At 50.9% G+C, this 16,818-nt stretch overlaps 1 protein-coding gene across 1 annotated transcript in view; it reads left to right on the forward strand.

Annotated features, from left to right (window-relative positions):
• Positions 1-16,251, forward strand: part of CPD (carboxypeptidase D) — a 25,036-nt gene extending 8,785 nt beyond the window's left edge. The window contains exons 3-21 of the mRNA XM_068210527.1: positions 938-1,080; positions 1,794-1,963; positions 2,528-2,895; positions 3,263-3,454; positions 4,310-4,477; positions 5,473-5,582; positions 6,024-6,126; positions 6,575-6,717; positions 7,234-7,403; positions 7,982-8,293; positions 9,426-9,621; positions 9,854-9,989; positions 10,697-10,846; positions 11,250-11,345; positions 11,439-11,503; positions 11,660-11,791; positions 12,116-12,301; positions 12,602-12,701; positions 13,325-16,251. Of these exons, the coding sequence (XP_068066628.1) occupies positions 938-1,080; positions 1,794-1,963; positions 2,528-2,895; positions 3,263-3,454; positions 4,310-4,477; positions 5,473-5,582; positions 6,024-6,126; positions 6,575-6,717; positions 7,234-7,403; positions 7,982-8,293; positions 9,426-9,621; positions 9,854-9,989; positions 10,697-10,846; positions 11,250-11,345; positions 11,439-11,503; positions 11,660-11,791; positions 12,116-12,301; positions 12,602-12,701; positions 13,325-13,551 (3,167 nt within the window). The 3' untranslated portion in view covers positions 13,552-16,251. The remainder of the gene's footprint in view (positions 1-937; positions 1,081-1,793; positions 1,964-2,527; positions 2,896-3,262; positions 3,455-4,309; positions 4,478-5,472; positions 5,583-6,023; positions 6,127-6,574; positions 6,718-7,233; positions 7,404-7,981; positions 8,294-9,425; positions 9,622-9,853; positions 9,990-10,696; positions 10,847-11,249; positions 11,346-11,438; positions 11,504-11,659; positions 11,792-12,115; positions 12,302-12,601; positions 12,702-13,324) is intronic.
• The last annotated feature ends 567 nt before the right edge of the window (positions 16,252-16,818 follow it).

A 16,818-nucleotide genomic window follows, 5' to 3' on the forward strand; every position in this document is an offset into this window, starting at 1 on the left:
CAGCTCATCCAGAAGAGACTCTGGGCCCCTGTGTGCAGGTGACCCTGGTGGGAGTCATTCTGTTGGTGTGGAGGTCTCTGGGCTCTGGTTGCAGGTGCTGCTGTACAGGCTGGGTTGGAAGGAAGTGGTGGCCAAGGCTGTGACCCACCAGTCTGCCTGTGTTACAACTGAATAAGTTTGTGTAAGCCAGAAGACTTTGTCAGCATGCAAGAAACACGGTGTGATGTGTCTTCCTTACTGACACAGCTGCCTGAGTGAGTAGTGGGAGCAATCCTTTCATGTGGTCATCTGGCTACTGTCATGTGGTGAGGTTTAGCAGGGTGATTCTGACACCTGTTTCACAGTCGTGTGGTTTTGCTAAGAGGCTTTTGGGAGAACAGTTGTCCTTGAAACTGATTCCAGTGTGCAGATTTGAGCTGCTTGCTCCCAAGTTGATAGTCTGGTTTTCTTTTCTATCAAAGACCTCTTTTCTTTTCTATCAAAAACCTCAAACTTATTTTGAGTGAAGTAACCTCTCTTGCAGGCAGACTTCCCAAATCTTGAGGTAGCTTAGAATGCTCAGGGAAGGACTTGGCAGCTGGAATGCTCAGAATCTGGTGTGCCTGCCCTGGCACACTGGGTTTGTCGTGTCTGGAAATATAAAGTGAACCTGTATGAATTCCCAAGAGCTGTGCTGATGAGTTCAGCTGATGGAGCAGTGAGACAAAAGGACTGTCACTTTGAGCTGGCTGTGGCTGATTTGAATGGCCCAGTGTTCCAGTTACAGCATAGAGTGTCATGATAATGTGACCTGACTTTTCTCCTTAGGCTGCTCACTCTGGAGCTGGGGCAGCATCCTGGGGAGATTCTGTGTGGGGCTGAAGGACAAGGAGAAATAGCATCCTGTGGTGGGATCTGTGTGCATTGCTCTTGGGACATCTTTGCCTCCTTTCCTCAGGTGGGATGCAGGATTACAACTACGTGTGGGCCAACTGCTTTGAGATCACATTGGAGTTGTCCTGCTGCAAATACCCACCGACTTCTGAGCTTCCAAAGGAGTGGGAGAACAACCGGGAATCTCTCCTGGCTTTCATTGAGAAGGTAGTGAGGGCTGGGCTGGGTGTGGGGATGGCAGCTGTGAAGCCTATGTGTCCATGCTGGGCTGGGAGAGGTGCCCTTGTGACTTTGTTTGCTGTGTGAGGTAACACAGATTCTGCAGCTTTGTTTGGAAGTCAGTGGCTACAAAGCTGCTGTGTTTCTCTGTGGTTCTGCCACAGCTCCCACATGCCCCACAATAGCAGAGCTTTGCTCTTGTGGGTTGCAGTGTTAGAGGGACTGATTGGTGCAGGTCTCCCTAAGTCACTCAAAGTACTGGCTGGTCTCAGTGCCGTAAATCTACAGTGATGTTCACAAGTATCAACACTGCTGAGACCCTGGCTTGCAGAGCCCTCTGCCAGGCTGTCTCCAGATGCTGTGTATGGGTTGGGTAGGTGACAGTTTAGGCTGGGATCAGAGGCAGCTGAATTTGGCCTGTAACCCTGCTATGTTTATATTGCCGTTTGCCCATGTTGGTGAATTAGAGAGTTTGTTAGGGAGGGTCAGTTCTGAGATCCTGCTGCCTTCCCAGTCCATGCTGGGATTCCTGTCCTTGCTGTCTGGCTGAGCACTGAGTCCTTGGGTGCCTTTGCCTGGCAGCTACCCTGCTCTGCTGCATTTGGGGAAGGGTGAGGGGATATTGCTGCCTTAGGACATCTCCTCTCGGGTTCCCCTGATGTTGCCTGTCTTCAGCCAGGCCCTTGCATTGTTTTCCTCAGGTGCACATTGGTGTGAAGGGCTTTGTGAGGGATGCAATCACGGGAGCTGGCCTGGACAATGTGACCATCGCTGTTGCTGGTATCGCTCATAACATCACAGCAGGGAGATTTGGGGATTACCACCGGCTGCTGGTGCCTGGGACCTACAATGTGACTGCTTTTGTGATGGGGTAATGTCTCTGTGGCAGCCTGTGCCCACACTGCCAACTGCTCCCGTTCCTTCTCTTGATTTCCCCCACCAAACACCTTATGTATTTAAGGGGCTTGGCTGGAAGCTGCAGCAGTAAATGGTTCCAGCTCAGAGCTGCAGCTGTGTTTGCTCCTGCAGCAGGGTGCTGTTGAGTGCACGCCATTTCTGTCAACTTCTGTTTGACTGCTCGTATCAAATTGCAACTTCTGTGCAAAGGGAGGAAGTGGAGTAGGGTTACTCCAACAGGAGTTTGTGTTGTCCCAAGCCTGGGCGTGAATGTGTAGCTTGCCCCTTGGCTAGTTCTGTGATACACCTGGGGCTTCTTCCCTGCTGAGCCTGTGGACTCTTGCAAGGACAACAGTAGGACTGGGTTTGGTGGCAGTGGGATGAGTCTCATCCGCTTGGTCCCTGTGAATGTCTCAGTCATAAACATCCTGGTGCATTTGGGCTGGGGGGAGTAGGCTGGAGTGATGGAGGGACTGCAGGGTCTTTTGGCCTCTGCTCTGCAGAGCCTTCTTGCTGAAGCCAGTTGTTTATTCCACAGTTACACACCATTGACCAAAGAGAACATCGAGGTGAAGGAGGGAGATGCAACAGAAGTGAACTTCTCCTTGCAGCCGACTGTGATGCCACCAGCTCCTAATGCCACACAGCTCACGGCAGCACCTGCCTCTGTCACTGCCATCAGCCCCACCCCTGTGCAGGCTGAGGCCCCAAATCCAACCTCTGTCCATGAACCCATCCAACCCGTGGACTTCCGTCACCACCACTTCTCGGACATGGAGATCTTCCTGCGGCGCTACGCCAACGAGTATCCCAGCATCACCCGCCTCTACTCCGTGGGCAAGTCCGTGGAGCTGCGGGAGCTCTACGTCATGGAGATCTCTGACAACCCTGGTGTCCATGAAGCAGGTGATGTGGGAAATCCTTTCTAGCAAGGCACAAGTGCACTGGGAGAGGCAGAGTGAAAAGGAGTGCAGAGCTGGCACCTCTCCTGAGAGACTGAGTTGCTCCTTGTATTATCCTTTATAAAAAGTGTGAGTGCAGTGGGTGTTAGAGTATTGCTGGGGACATCTGTGCTGGTCATGGAGCTCTAGGGAAGAAGGACAAAGACTTCCATGAGACATTGTTCTTTTTGGGGTTGTGGGAGCAGAAATGTGAGTTTTAGGTAAATGCCCTCCAGCAAAGCTTGCAAGAGCAATGTTCAGAGTGGTGAGGTGTCTCCAAGCTGTACCATAGTGGTTATAATTGTCTCTGTGGTGTAACCATGTGTCTGCAGGTGAGCCAGAGTTCAAGTACATTGGTAACATGCACGGGAATGAAGTTGTGGGGCGAGAGCTTCTGCTGAACCTTATCGAGTACCTCTGCAAGAACTTTGGCACAGATCCTGAAGTGACCGACTTGGTCCAGAGCACACGGATCCACATCATGCCATCTATGAACCCTGATGGCTATGAGAAGTCCCAGGAAGGTATTGCTGTCTGTGCCAAAATCTCTGGGGTTCCTAGCTCTCAGAACAAGCCTTTGGGTTCATGGAATCCCTGGGAAATCTGGAAGCCTTGCTGGAGCAGGAGTGCTCTCCACACAGGGAGGCTGGGAAGGGACTTGGTTTGTGCTGTGGGATGAGCGGGTGGACCCTGATTGATGGATGCTGGAAGCTGTTGGGGAGAGCTCTTATACTTCAGCAATGCTGTGAGCTGCCCCTCTTTGGGTCCCCTGATGGTTTGTGGCTAATCCAGGGCTTTTTTGGAAAAAAGACATTTGTTTGACACAGCTCTTGCTTGCTGTGCTTTGGTCCATTCTCTTAGTAAATGCAGTGTGGGAGCCAGGCTGTCTGCAGAGCACTTGTCCAAGGATAACATAGACTTTTATCATGAGGTTGAAACTGGCAAAAACATCCTTCAGGGAAGTCTTAGAACTACATGGCTCTTCCAGATTGGCAGAACAGAGACTCTCCAGAATCACTTTCTGGAAGCAGAGCTCTGCTTGGGTTTAACAAAGAACTTGTCTGGCTGGTTTGAGAAGGTGAGCTCTGAGGTTTCTGTGGTCGTGACATCCGGCTGCAGAGATTGTTCATGGTCCAGTGCCATTCTGCTGGTCTGACTGCCCTGAGAGCCTGAGCAAACACCCACTGGAAGGGCCCCCAGGCATTGCTGCACAGGGCAGGCCACTTGGAGGGGAGGGCCTGGATGCCCCTTTCTGGGTGCAGGGGGGCCAGCACTGCTGTGCTCTCTGCTCTCTTCACTAACTGCTACTTGGAAACTCTGTAATAAGAGGCTGAAACCTCTTCACAGGGCATGAGCTTGAACTTGTGTTTCATTTTCAGGAGACAAAGGAGGTACTGTCGGCAGAAACAACAGCAACAACTACGACCTGAACAGGAACTTTCCAGATCAGTTTGTCCACGTGACAGACCCTACACAGCCGGAAACTCATGCTGTCATGGCCTGGCTCAAGTCTTACCCGTTTGTGCTCTCAGCAAACCTGCACGGAGGTACCACATCCAAACCAAGCTCCTTCCTCTGTGCTGGGCTTTGTGGGATGGGAGTTTGCAGGGATGTCTCCACAGTGTTCTTGGTGTGCACTGGGGAACTATCGTGCTGCAAGATGGAGCAGAAACTGGAAACAGAGGGTGAAATCGTGTCCCCAGACATATTTGTGGGGAGTTGAGGCGGCTTCTGGGAAGATCCCAACCACTTCTCTGAAGGGAGAATCTGGGAGATGGGGATGGACTCCCTTGTCAGCAGGTGCTCAGCAGATGGTCTGGGAATGGGTTATAGAGCTGTGGCTGTTAAGGGCTTCACAGCATTTATAGAGTGAATGCAGTCCTGAGGGTTCCCTGCCTTGAATCACATGGCGCAACTATGAAATTTGCAGTAATTGAATTATCCTTTTGGAGTGTTCTAAATTAAGTCTCTGTGTAATACAGCTTACTCCCTAGACAGTTTGTCTGCTGGCTCGTAGCTGTGGTAACTTGCAGGTGGATGCTTTGTTGCCAGCGTGTTTGGTTTGTAGTGCAGAAGTGTCATGTGTGGGTGTGAGGGGGCTGGCAGGTCTCCAGCTGCAGTGGTGTCTGGGGTTTTGTGGTGCTATTAGTACAGCTTCCTTGGGGAAACCTTCAGCAATAAACTCCAGAAAGCTGAAAAACTGCATCATTTGGGTCAAAAGCACCATGCACGTTCTGGGAAATTCTTCCCCTTGCTTCCACTTCTCTGTGTAAGCAATTATTATGTGGTTGTGTTCAGCCCTCCTTCATGTGAGAGCCAAAGCTTTGATGTTGTTGTGGCTTTGGTTCTCCTTCCTAAGTAGGTGTGGTGTTATCTCTTCCTGTGCTTCTGTCTCTTCTGTCCACTGGGATTAATGCTTTGTTTAATGCCAAGTCTTGACAAACAGAAGGCTTGGCACTTGCTGGAGAAAAATTTCCACTGTTAAGCTGAGGGATCACTGGGAAAGCACACTTGTGTGAGCCAAAGCTTGCTTTGCCTGCAGGTTCCCTGGTGGTTAATTACCCCTTTGATGACGATGAACGAGGAATAGCCATATACAGTAAATCCCCAGATGATGCTGTGTTCCAGAAGCTGGCACTTGCCTACTCCAAGGTAAAGCTCTAACAGGAAAACAGACACATCCTGCTAGGTTGACTTCTGGGAAACTCCTCTTCAGCTTCCAGGGAACCTCCTGAGCAGCTGGTAGAGGTGGCTGCAGGCACTGTGGCTCAGCCCCTGGTGTTGCAGGCGCAGCAGGAGGTTCCTACAGGAGGCTGCCATTCCATGAGTGATGCCCAGCATGCTCTCTCTGCAGGCAGTGAGGGAGGAGAGCTCTGTGCAGGCACTTTTAAAGATGGTGGAAAATGCTGCTCATGGGCTGGGAGGAGAGAGCAAGGATATCTGGGCTGGGATTGGGTGTGGGTGCAGTCAGTGCTGCAGTGATAGACACACACCTGTGTTTGGTAACCCTGAATGCATGACTAAGGGTAGAACAAGAGTGCCCGTGGTTGTGGAGTGCAGGCTCACCTTCAAATGTTGCATCTTGTTTTATAGGAAAATGCAAAGATGTACCAGGGAAGCCCTTGTAAGGATATGTACCCCACTGAGTACTTCCCACATGGCATCACCAACGGGGCTCAGTGGTACAATGTTCCAGGTAAAGTACACCTTAAATCTCCTGCACTGTTTATCTTCAGGTTAATGCATGTGCAGCCTAAATAATTTAGTCTGATCAGTCAGGAACTCTGCACTGGTCAGCTCAGATTAATGGGACTCAGGTTTCTTTTATAACCTCTTAAATAATGTACCCTAATAAAGTTATTCCCAGGGGAAGGAATTTATAGTGTAGTTTCTCTGGCTATTAGCAAAACGATTTCATAAAATTTTACAGCACTTTATTATCATGAAAGGTATTTACAAGAAGGAGGGTTATTTGTCTGTTCTTTTGGCATCCCTTTGAAGCTTGAATCCTGCCCTGTGTAAAAGTCTTTTCCCTTCAAGCTTTCTCTGGTATCTGCTTTTTTTTTTTTTTTTTTTTTTTTTTTTTTTTTTTTTTGAGCTGGGGTACTTCAGAAGTCAAAACTTCTTTTACATTCTTGTTGTAGGTGGGATGCAAGACTGGAATTACTTACATACAAACTGCTTTGAAGTGACCATTGAGCTGGGCTGTGTGAAATACCCAAAGGCTGAGGAGCTGCCAAAGTACTGGGCACAGAACCGGCGCTCACTGCTGCAGTTCATGAAACAGGTGAGGTGCTTTGACCTCAGGCAAGGTCAGCTCCCTCTGGGGTTTGCTTTAGACAAGTCAGAATGGACAGGGTGATCTGGCCAGCTTCCTGGCCAGACTGGCTACCTGCTCTATAGAAATCAGCCCCATCAGAACCTGTCTCAACTACTCTCTCTTCTTAACATACCAAAAATCTGAATGAATATAGCATCCAGAGGATGCAGGTGGGGGCTTTTTATGTACCACTACCTTGGGTTTCCTGAGGCTGGACTGTCCCTTATATTACCTTCCTATCTGAGTGGGGCTGGTGCTGCACACCTGGGGTGTGCAAACAAAGGTGTGGAGCAGAAAGTGCTGTGCTGACACCCTGAGCCAAACAATTGCTCATTGTACTCATCAGGTGATCTTTGTCCACAGCAGCTGCTGGCCAGTCCAACCTGAACCCTTTTGGAACACTTTGCTCTTCTGGGAATGCTGAAAATGTGAGGGGTGGGAGGCAGAGGGAGGGCTGGCACTCAGCAGAGCTCCTTTGTGCAGGTTCACCAGGGTGTCTGGGGCTTTGTGCTCGATGCTGTGGACAAGAGGGGCATCCTCAACGCCACCATCAGTGTGGCTGACATCAACCACCCGGTGACCACCTACAAGGATGGAGACTTCTGGCGCCTCCTGGTCCCAGGGACGTACAAAATCACCGCGTCTGCCCGAGGGTGAGCAAGCCCCAGACGAGGAGCAAACAGCTGCATGACCGACTTCCCACTCAGGAGTATTCCATCACCTCTGCCTGACTACAGCACACCTGGGCATGGGTGTTTCTCCTGCCCTCTGGCCTGTGCAGAGATAGCAGTGTGAGACTACTGTGGTGTCAGACTGCTCACCTGGCACTGGGGTACAATCCCAATCTTCACTTGTTAGGCGTGGATTAACTTGGTGTCTTTAGGGGAAACTCTTTTCCGGGCAGCTGCTCACAGAAGTGACTTGACTGCTTCAGTGCTGCCAAAATTCTACATTAAAACAGCCTGACTTGTTGTCTTGCCAGTCTGCCATGTAACCCTGCAACACCTGAGCTAAAAGCAGCTCAATGCCATGTTGGGGCCTGAGTTGTTCCCTGTCCTCCTGCCATTCCCACATCCCTTTGAGCTGTTCTTGCTCCTCATTTCTATGCCTCTCACTGTGGGCAGGGGAGCAGTAGCAGTCCCATGTGGGTGTGTAGTCAGGAACTGGGCCGGCTTGTTGTCCAAGGTTTCAAATGCCTGATGTTTTCTTGTACCTTCTCTTCCCTGGGCAGGTATGATCCACTCAGTAAGATGGTGGAAGTTGACAGCAAAGGTGGGGTGCAGGTCAACTTCACTCTTTCACGGACAGACAGCAAAGTGGAAGAGGGGAAGATGCTGGTCTTGAACACCCCAGACACCAGCAACCCCAACGAGAAGGAGTTTGAGACTCTGATCAAAGATCTCTCTGCTGAGAATGGTCTGGAGCGGCTCCTGCTCACCTCCTCCAGGGATGTGACTCCCTACAGATACCGGCCCTACAAGGACCTCTCCGAGTTCCTGCGAGGCCTCTACCTCAACTACCCACACATCACAAATCTCACCAGGTGAAAACAGAGCAGCCACCTGGGCTAGGGATGTTGTGAAGTTGTTAGTCATGAGCACAGTGCAGAGATGGGGAGCTTGCCCTTCCCTGGGTTCTCTGAGATGGAGGGAGCCCCACGTGTAAGGACGTGGCAGCAGAGCAACGGCTGCTGGGCCTCATAGGTGCATCCATGTGCTTTTCCCTGACTCTGTTCCCCAGGGATGCTTGGGACTGGCAATATTCCCAGCACTGATATCTCAGACTTCTGCAAATATCTCTGTTCCTTACTATTTTGTCTGTTCTTTAAATCCTTTCTGACGTCCACCCTGCTGAAGAGTCCCCAGCAAAAATGACCAGATTTGATTTAAAAATCTTAGATGGCCTTTTTTTCATTGTCTTCCTCCAGATTTTATTTCAGTAGTGCAAGGCACTTTTGTGTGAGCTTGCCCTGGGCCAAGGTCTGTGCCCTCCTGCAGAAGACCAGCTGCTGCCGTCCTCTGCTTTCCTTTGTGACCGGTAACGCTTACCCTCTGTCAGCTTTAGAAAGCACAAATCCCTTTGTCCCAGGGCCTCATTTGCTTGTTGTAACCAGGCACAATGTGCTCATGTGCTGTCCCTGCTGGTGCCAAGGCTGCTTTGCTGATCTGTAGCCTCTATTGTCCCTGCAGTTGCATCAGCCCTGAGCCTGTTCCCTGCTTTCCCTGCACTCAGTTTGCCAACTTAGTGGCATGGCTGTAGCAACAGCTCCTGCATTACTGGGAACAGGCCTCTTTTGTCCTCTTTATAAATTAGTTTGATGTCCAGATGTATCCTGCTCTGAAGGGAAAAAAGAAACAAAACAAAAACCACCACTGGCAGTACAGAGGATCCAGCAGTTCCACATTTATTGTGATCTCATAGGCTGTATGGAGACGTATGGAGTATTGGATACTCTGTGCATCTGGACCTGGATACATGCTGATGTTCAGAGTGAATTCTGTTCAGTGCTGCTGCAAATCTGCCCCCCCCCGATCTGGTTGTGTTTCTCTTGCCTTTGCAGCCTCCCGCTGGAGGCTGGCAGCAGTTCCTTTCCACACTGGGATTTCTCCATGAGGTCAGGCTGGAGTTGCAGCTCTCTTGCTGAGCTGACACTTCCATTTTCCATCTCTTGGCAGTTTGGGTCAGAGTGTGGAGTTCCGCCAGATCTGGTCCCTTGAAATCTCCAACAAGCCCAACGAGTCCGAGCCTGAGGAGCCCAAGATCCGCTTTGTTGCCGGGATTCACGGAAACGCTCCCGTTGGGACAGAGCTGCTCCTGACGCTGGCAGAATTTCTTTGCATGAACTACAAGAAGAATGATGCTATCACAAAGGTGAGAGGCCAATCCAAAGACCTACTTGGAGCCTTCCAGCTGTAGCCTGAGGTGACAATGCTTACTGGGGGAGATTCCTGCCAAAACTGGCTTGGGGCTTTGCGGTGATTCCGTGTGTAACGGGGAGGTGTGTGATCCACAGGACAAGAACCTCAAACTGCAACTCCTAGCTTAAGATCCAGGGAAATGAACTCTACTAATTGCACTTCGTGCTGTTTCTCCTTTTGCTCAGCTGATCGACAGGACACGGATTGTGATTGTGCCTTCCCTGAACCCAGACGGACGTGAGATCGCGCAGGAGAGAGGCTGCACCTCGAAGATAGGCCAGACCAACGCTCATGGCAGAGATCTGGACACAGATTTCACAAGTAAAGCCCTTGTAAAACTGGCCCATGGTTGGGTGGAGTCGTTGGGTTACAGGGTCTGCCTGTAAAGAAGGCAGTACTCCAGGCAGCACAGCTGCTGGGAAGCTTCCAGAACTTGTATCTTCTTTACAGACTGCAATTTGCAGTCTCTTATGTGCAAGAGACAAAGCAGAGTTATTTAGGAATAGGAGAGGTCAGATAATACCTTATGTGTTCTTACCCTTAATGGATTTCTTTCATCTCTGAAAAAATACCCTCTGTTCATTCTCCCCAGAAAGAGTCTCCTTTTTTCATTTCTGGTTTCCATGTGACTGTATCCATAGCACTGTATCAGCCCACCCTTCCTGAGGAGGAAATGTTCTCTGCCCAAGTTTGGCTGGGATCATCCTAACTCCTTCCTTAAGAAAATGTCAATTCTGTGACATTGTTGTGAGCAAACACACATGAAATACCTTCTGCAACACAAAAGGAACTAGCTTGGGGAAATTGTGATGTTGCACATTTGTTTAGCTTTGCAGATGAATCCTCCCCATACATAGTGTGGTCTGATCTTTACTTGATCAGTCAGCTGCATCTGCTGAGATCTAACAGAGGCCTTTTCATACCTGCAGCAGACCAAATTTCAGACATAAAGGATGTACTTCTGGCCTCTCAAACAGCAGAGGAAACTGTTCTTAGTTCCCTTTTCTATTTGTTGTCCTGATTTATAGGCAATTACACCCGGTACTCAGCGGCACGAGAGCCTGAGACCAAAGCCATCGTGGAGAACTTGATACTGAAGCACGATTTCAGCCTCTCTGTTGCTCTGGATGGAGGATCTCTGCTTGTCACTTACCCCTATGACAAGCCAACACAGTCAGGTGTGACCAACTGCCTGGTTCCCCTCAGGCTGTCTCTGCAGAGGTTCATGAGACCACATGCTGTAAGGGCTTTTTGTGCTTGTGGTATTCTGTAGCCTCCTTTGTGTTCAGCCCTTTGTGTGTGGAGTTGACAGTCTGTAAGTAAATCTATAAAACCTCACAGGGTTCAGCTAGGGATCGGAACATTTGCAATTTCTATGCCCACAGCAGTATTTCAACCTTTCCTCTGCCAGAACCAGTATAAAGTCTGCTTTTGATATTGCCCCTTATTGTTAGAGGAAATAGGAATGCTCCTGAAACAATATATGTCTTTGTTTAGTACAAGATCACGGGGTTAAAATGGGAATTTGCCCATGCAGGGAACGAGAGTTGCATGCTCAAAGTCTCACTTTTCCTGTTGCAGTGGAGAACAAAGAAACACTAAAGCATTTGGCATCTGTGTATGCAAACAACCACCCAGTGATGCATTTGGGCCAGCCAGGCTGTCCAAATAAGTCAGGTATGTCTGGCTGGATCCTTTAACCCTCCTGTCAGCTTGTGGCAGACTCTGCTGGGCAGGCTCTGGCTGACAGCTGTGTTTTTGCTCTCACAGATGAGAATATTCCTGGTGGAGTGATCCGTGGCTCGGAATGGCACAGTCACCTGGGAAGTATGAAGGTACTGCCGCACGGCAAAGGGCTTCTCATCTCTGCTAAACAATCAATAAAAAGCATATTTGTCCTGATGTCTGGGCAAAGCTTCTCCCCATCCAGCTGCACTTTGCAAAGCTTTTTTATTACCTCTTTCCTTGTAGCTGTGGTTTTGTTTTTGCAGGATTTCAGCGTGACATTTGGTCAGTGTCCTGAGATCACTGTTTATACCGGCTGCTGCTACTTCCCTAGTGCTGGACAGCTTCCTGGCCTGTGGGCAGACCACAGGAAATCTCTCCTTAGCATGCTTGTGGAGGTGAGCTACAGTCTGTGGGAGGAAAATCTGGCAGGGAATGAAGCGGTGGGGAGGGGGAGAGGAAGAGAACAGCATGGAGAGTCTTTGTGGTTTTGTTGGTGCTGTGTAATTACAGATGTTCATGGCTTAGGCTGTATGAGGAAGGCAGCAAGTGACCAGGGCACGTGTTGACACAAGAGATAAACATCTGTGCTGTGTTGCCTTGCACTGTTATTTATTGTGAGGGTCAGGGATGGCAAGTGGGCTGTATTTGTATCTCATTTTAGTTACAAATGCACTGTAGCTTGGATCTGAACGTGAAGTGTTTGAAATGCTTTGTTTCAGGTCCACAAGGGAGTGCATGGCATTGTCCAAGACAAGAGTGGCAGGGCAATTTCTAAAGCTGCCATTGTTCTGAATGAAGGCTTGAGGGTGTACACTAAAGAAGGTGGCTATTTCCACGTGCTCCTGGCTCCAGGTTTTCACAGCATTGATGCAACAGCCAGTGGGTACCAGCAGAAACATGTCAAGGTACGTGAAAGTCCATGTTGGAGATGTTCCCACATTCCCTGCCACATCAAATCTTCCCTGTTTGGGCTCTGCCTGGTTGTGCCTGTGTTTAGCTGCTGATTAGGTGCCATCAGGAGCTGTTTTCTGCCTTGACAGAATGGATGGAGAACAACTTTCCAGCACAGCAGGGTGGTTTTGGGAGTACCTTTTCTTTCCATGGCACTTTTCTTTGATCAGGGCAGGACCAGGCAGATGACAAATGTTTCTCTTGTCTGGGTCCCCAAGGTCTGAGATGATCTAACCTCTCATGTCTTTCTGCAGGTCTTTGTACGTGATGATGCACCCAGCTCTGTGTTCATAGTATTTGACACAGAAAACAGGATTTTTGGACTGCCAAGAGAGCTGGTTATAACTGTGGCAGGTACGGTGATATTTTTTTATCAAAGCTTTGAGCTGTGCTTTCTGTACCAGTTCATGCTGACAGAGACCCTCCACTGAACTGGGAAAGCAGCCTGCAGGCTTAAGCCATCTCCAGCTTTCCCTTCTGAACACACTCTGGTCCTTGCAAACTCATCCAACAGCCCTTGGTTCTGCTTGGTAGGAGGGAGGGAGGAAGTAGAGTGTTTTGCAAGGATTTGGAGGGTCCAAAATGTACTTTGAGATATCTGGAATGGGGAGAGCTTGTGTGCATAGGAGATCTTGCTTCTTCAAGGCTTTTTTAGGGGTTGTGACATCAGGTAAGCATGAAGAGATTATTTTCTCAAGGTGGCAGCTGCTGGGGAGGGGTGTGTGGGAGTTTAGACCCAGTGGTCTGTAGTGGAGCTTGCTGATAATCTCCTAGATTTCAAGCACAGAAAATGGAGTGTGTCCTGTTCTGGCAGCAGCTCTCCTGTCCTCCATGGCCTAGGAGGAAGGAGCCAGGGTCACAGTGAAGTGAAGAAAAGTGGTTGTGACTGCAGGAGTGGGAGGAGAGATGCTGGCAAGCCTGGGAGCCTCTGGCGTGGGGGGAACATGGCATTAACTTTGGTGTCCTCTCTCTGGCAGGTGCCAGCATGTCTGCCCTGGTGCTCACTGCCTGTATCATCTGGTGTGTGTGCTCCATCAAGTCCAACAGACACAAGGATGGCTTCCACCGCCTCCGGCAGCACCACGACGACTACGAGGACGAAATCCGCATGATGTCCACTGGCTCCAAGAAATCCCTCCTGAGCCACGAATTCCAGGATGAAACAGACACTGAGGAAGAAACACTGTACTCCAGCAAACACTGACACCTCCAGGGCAGGAAAGGAGGTTCCCATGGACCAGACCTGGTGGTGGGGGGCGATCCCTGTGGTTCAGTTTTGAAATGTTAGCTTCAGGATGTGTCCTCCAGAGGGGTGGGTGGCAGCTCCCAGCTTCCCTCTGTTTGCTCTGATCCTGTGTACAGGCACTCGGTGGGTGTTGGAGGCTGTTTCTGAGATAGGGACCTGGTTTGTTACATTTTTGGGTCAAGATCTGGAGGTTTATATGATGTGGTTTGAAAGGCAGCTTTAACAGGGTGTCCAGCAGAGCTCTTAGCATTTCCCCAGCATCTCAGCACAGGGAGCAGATGGTGGGGAAGTGCCCCAAGACCTGCATGGGGTCATGGTCACAACACTCCAAAAATGGTCTTTCTACCTGTTTTGGATTCATGTTTTCCACTACATGCTTGGGGGAAGCCAGATCCTTCATGTGACTCCACATTCTGCAGAGCAGCCCTCAGAAAAAGCTCCAAAAAAAAGCCTTTGATTCTCACCTCTTCCCTTGGACCTTTTCCCACCGTGGGTTGCTGTGGCCTGCTGTGACATGCAGTGGTTGTGGAGCACCTCTAATGTGTCACTGCTTTCAGGGAGTGACTTGGCCTCCTGAAGGCTGGGGGAGATGACATCGCCCTTGATGTGAGCTGGAGAGAGTCAGAGCTTCAGTGAGCTCTGACAGAGCTCCACTGCCTGCCAGCTCTGCCATGCTGCTGTTCCTCACTTCTGGGGAGCAAAGAAACTTTATCCCCATCACCCTGGTTGTGTTTTGTTTGTGTCATAGGCTTGGCTTTGGGGTCTCACGTTCATGTTCCAATAGCTCAGTGCCTGAAAGAGCAGCTGGAAGGTTGTTCTAAACAAATTGATTCACTTATCTGTAGAAAACCTGATCAATTTTGCTCAAATCCACTACTATTCAGGAGGAAACAGTGAAATTTGACCACTGCTTTATATTTGAGCATTTCTGGAGCAGCAGGGAGAAGTCATGGGAGTATCCATGGCCCAACTTTGGTGCTAAATTCTGAAGAAAACCTGCACCATTTGCCACTGTCCACCTAGTACTATTTAATCACCGAGCTGTGGTGATGCCAGGCAGCAAATTTTCTGCTGGCTTGGCTCTGTTCTGCTCCCGCAGCATCCCTTGGGTGTGGAGCAGGAGCTCCACCTGTGTGTGTGGCTGCAGCTGTGGTGCAGGGAGTGAGGAAGGGCTGAACTGTGCTGAGGGAGAAGGGAAAAGCAGCCGAATTTTGTTGTGTCGCACTTGGCAGGAGGTTGGAAAGAGGAGCTGCAGCACACATCCCCTGAACACGTGGGATTTGTGGGGAAGAGAAGGGATGTCCAGAAGGAAAGAACAGTTGAAATGTTTGATTTCCAAAGCCTTTATGTATCTCTGATGTTCCTGTGCTTTCTGCAGAAGCAGAAGGCTGGGGTTAGAGTAGGCACTTACTTTCTTGCTCATTTTCTTTTTTAATTCTTGCCCCACTGACCTGATTTCTGGGGTGCAGGAGCCTTAGGCCTTGAGTTTACCCTGAGCTGCTCTGTCCTCCAGAGGTCTGGGGATGTCCACTGGTGAAACCTGCACGTGGTGTCTGTGGGTGGAGGGGTTGCACCCAAAAATCTAATTGGGATCTGCTCTACAGCCCCACTGAAGTCTCATGGGCCATGGCACCTGGGGCAGAAGCTGTTCTTCACCCCTACCTGTGGAAATGCCCTTCCAGAACCACATGGCTGCAGCTGTGCTGCCATGGTCATCATCTCATCTGGGTCTGTGCAGGGACAGAGATTCCACAGGGAATTCCATTGCAGGAAACACAAGGTGTGGCTGGGGAGATGTGCTGGGAGCAGGGAGATGATGCTGAGCACTCCCCGTGCTCCTGTCCCACATCTGCTGTGAAGGAGCTGCTCCGGTTGCCTTGTGCAGGAGCCAAGAACATCTCTGTGCCCGTTCCCAGCTCATCGTGCTGAGCAAGGAATGGGGTTTTGTCCCTTCTTGTCCCTTTTCCACGTGCAATGGGCTGCAGGACACCAGCACGCAGTAGCGTTAATCCTGCCTCATCTCTGAACTGTTCCTCCTTTAACAAGAGACACAGTAGGTTTTATTTAAAGTCGAGTTTGCAAATGGCTCTTCGGGCTGTGTTTGGGCTTGGTTTGCTCTGGCAGCAGGTAATGGACAGAGCTGGCCCTGCTTTGTCCCTGTAGCAATAAGTCCTGTTAGGAACTGGCCCTTTCCCTCAGAATGCATTTCGGAATTAGCTGTGGGAGTAGGTGTGTATATTTAAGGTGAGTGGATTTGAAATATTTTACAAACGTGTGAGACTTTTCTACGCAGCAGGACCAAGGGAGGTGCCTGGCTCTGGCTCCAGACCGTGCTTGGAGCTTCGCCAGCCCTGGGGCTGTTCCCGGGCACTTCGGGAAGGCAGGAGCGGCTCCCGTGCCCTCGCTCCGTCCGTCTGTCCGTCCATCCGTGCCCCGGGCCGAGAGGAGCCGGTCCCCCCGGGCGCTGTCGCTGTCGCTCCGTGCACTTGTGCCTTCAAATAAATGTACATTTTCAAAGGGACTTGAATCGCCGTTCGCTGGCAGCGGGAGGGGAGGGGGCGGCGCGGGGCTGGGCCTGGCTCTGCCCTCAGCCGCCGCCGCCCGTTTTTTACCTGTATACCGAGATCAATAATCTGTATAAAACTATTTTGATGTCCACGTGCCTTCTCTCGTTCTTCCTTACCACGGGGCGGGCGGGACCAAGAGAGCGGCGTCGGAACCGGGGTCCGGGCTGGGGGAGCGGGATTGGGATGGGGATCGGGGCTGGGGGGAGCGGGATTGGGATGGGGATCGGGGCTGGGGGAGCGGGATTGGGATCGGGGCTGGAGGAGCGGGATTGGGAACGCGGTCGGGGCTGGGGGAAGCGGGATTGGGATGGGGATCGGGGCTGGAGGAGCGGGATTGGGATGGGGATCGGGGCTGGAGGAGCGGGATTGGGATGGGGATCGGGGCTGGGGGAGCGGGATTGGGATGGGGATCGGGGCTGGGGGAGCGGGATTGGGATGGGGATCGGGGCTGGGGGAAGCGGGATTGGGAACGCGGTCGGGGCTGGGGGGAGCGGGATTGGGATGGGGATCGGGGCTGGGGGAAGCGGGATTGGGATGGGGGATCGGGGCTGGAGGAGCGGGATTGGGATGGGGATCGGGGCTGGGGGAAGCGGGATTGGGATGGGGATCGGGGCTGGGAGAAGCGGGATTGGGATGGGGATCGGGGCTGGGGGAAGCG

This window comes from Anomalospiza imberbis, chromosome 20 (genome assembly GCF_031753505.1).
Source record: "Anomalospiza imberbis isolate Cuckoo-Finch-1a 21T00152 chromosome 20, ASM3175350v1, whole genome shotgun sequence".
Classification (NCBI taxonomy): Eukaryota; Metazoa; Chordata; class Aves; order Passeriformes; family Viduidae; genus Anomalospiza; species Anomalospiza imberbis.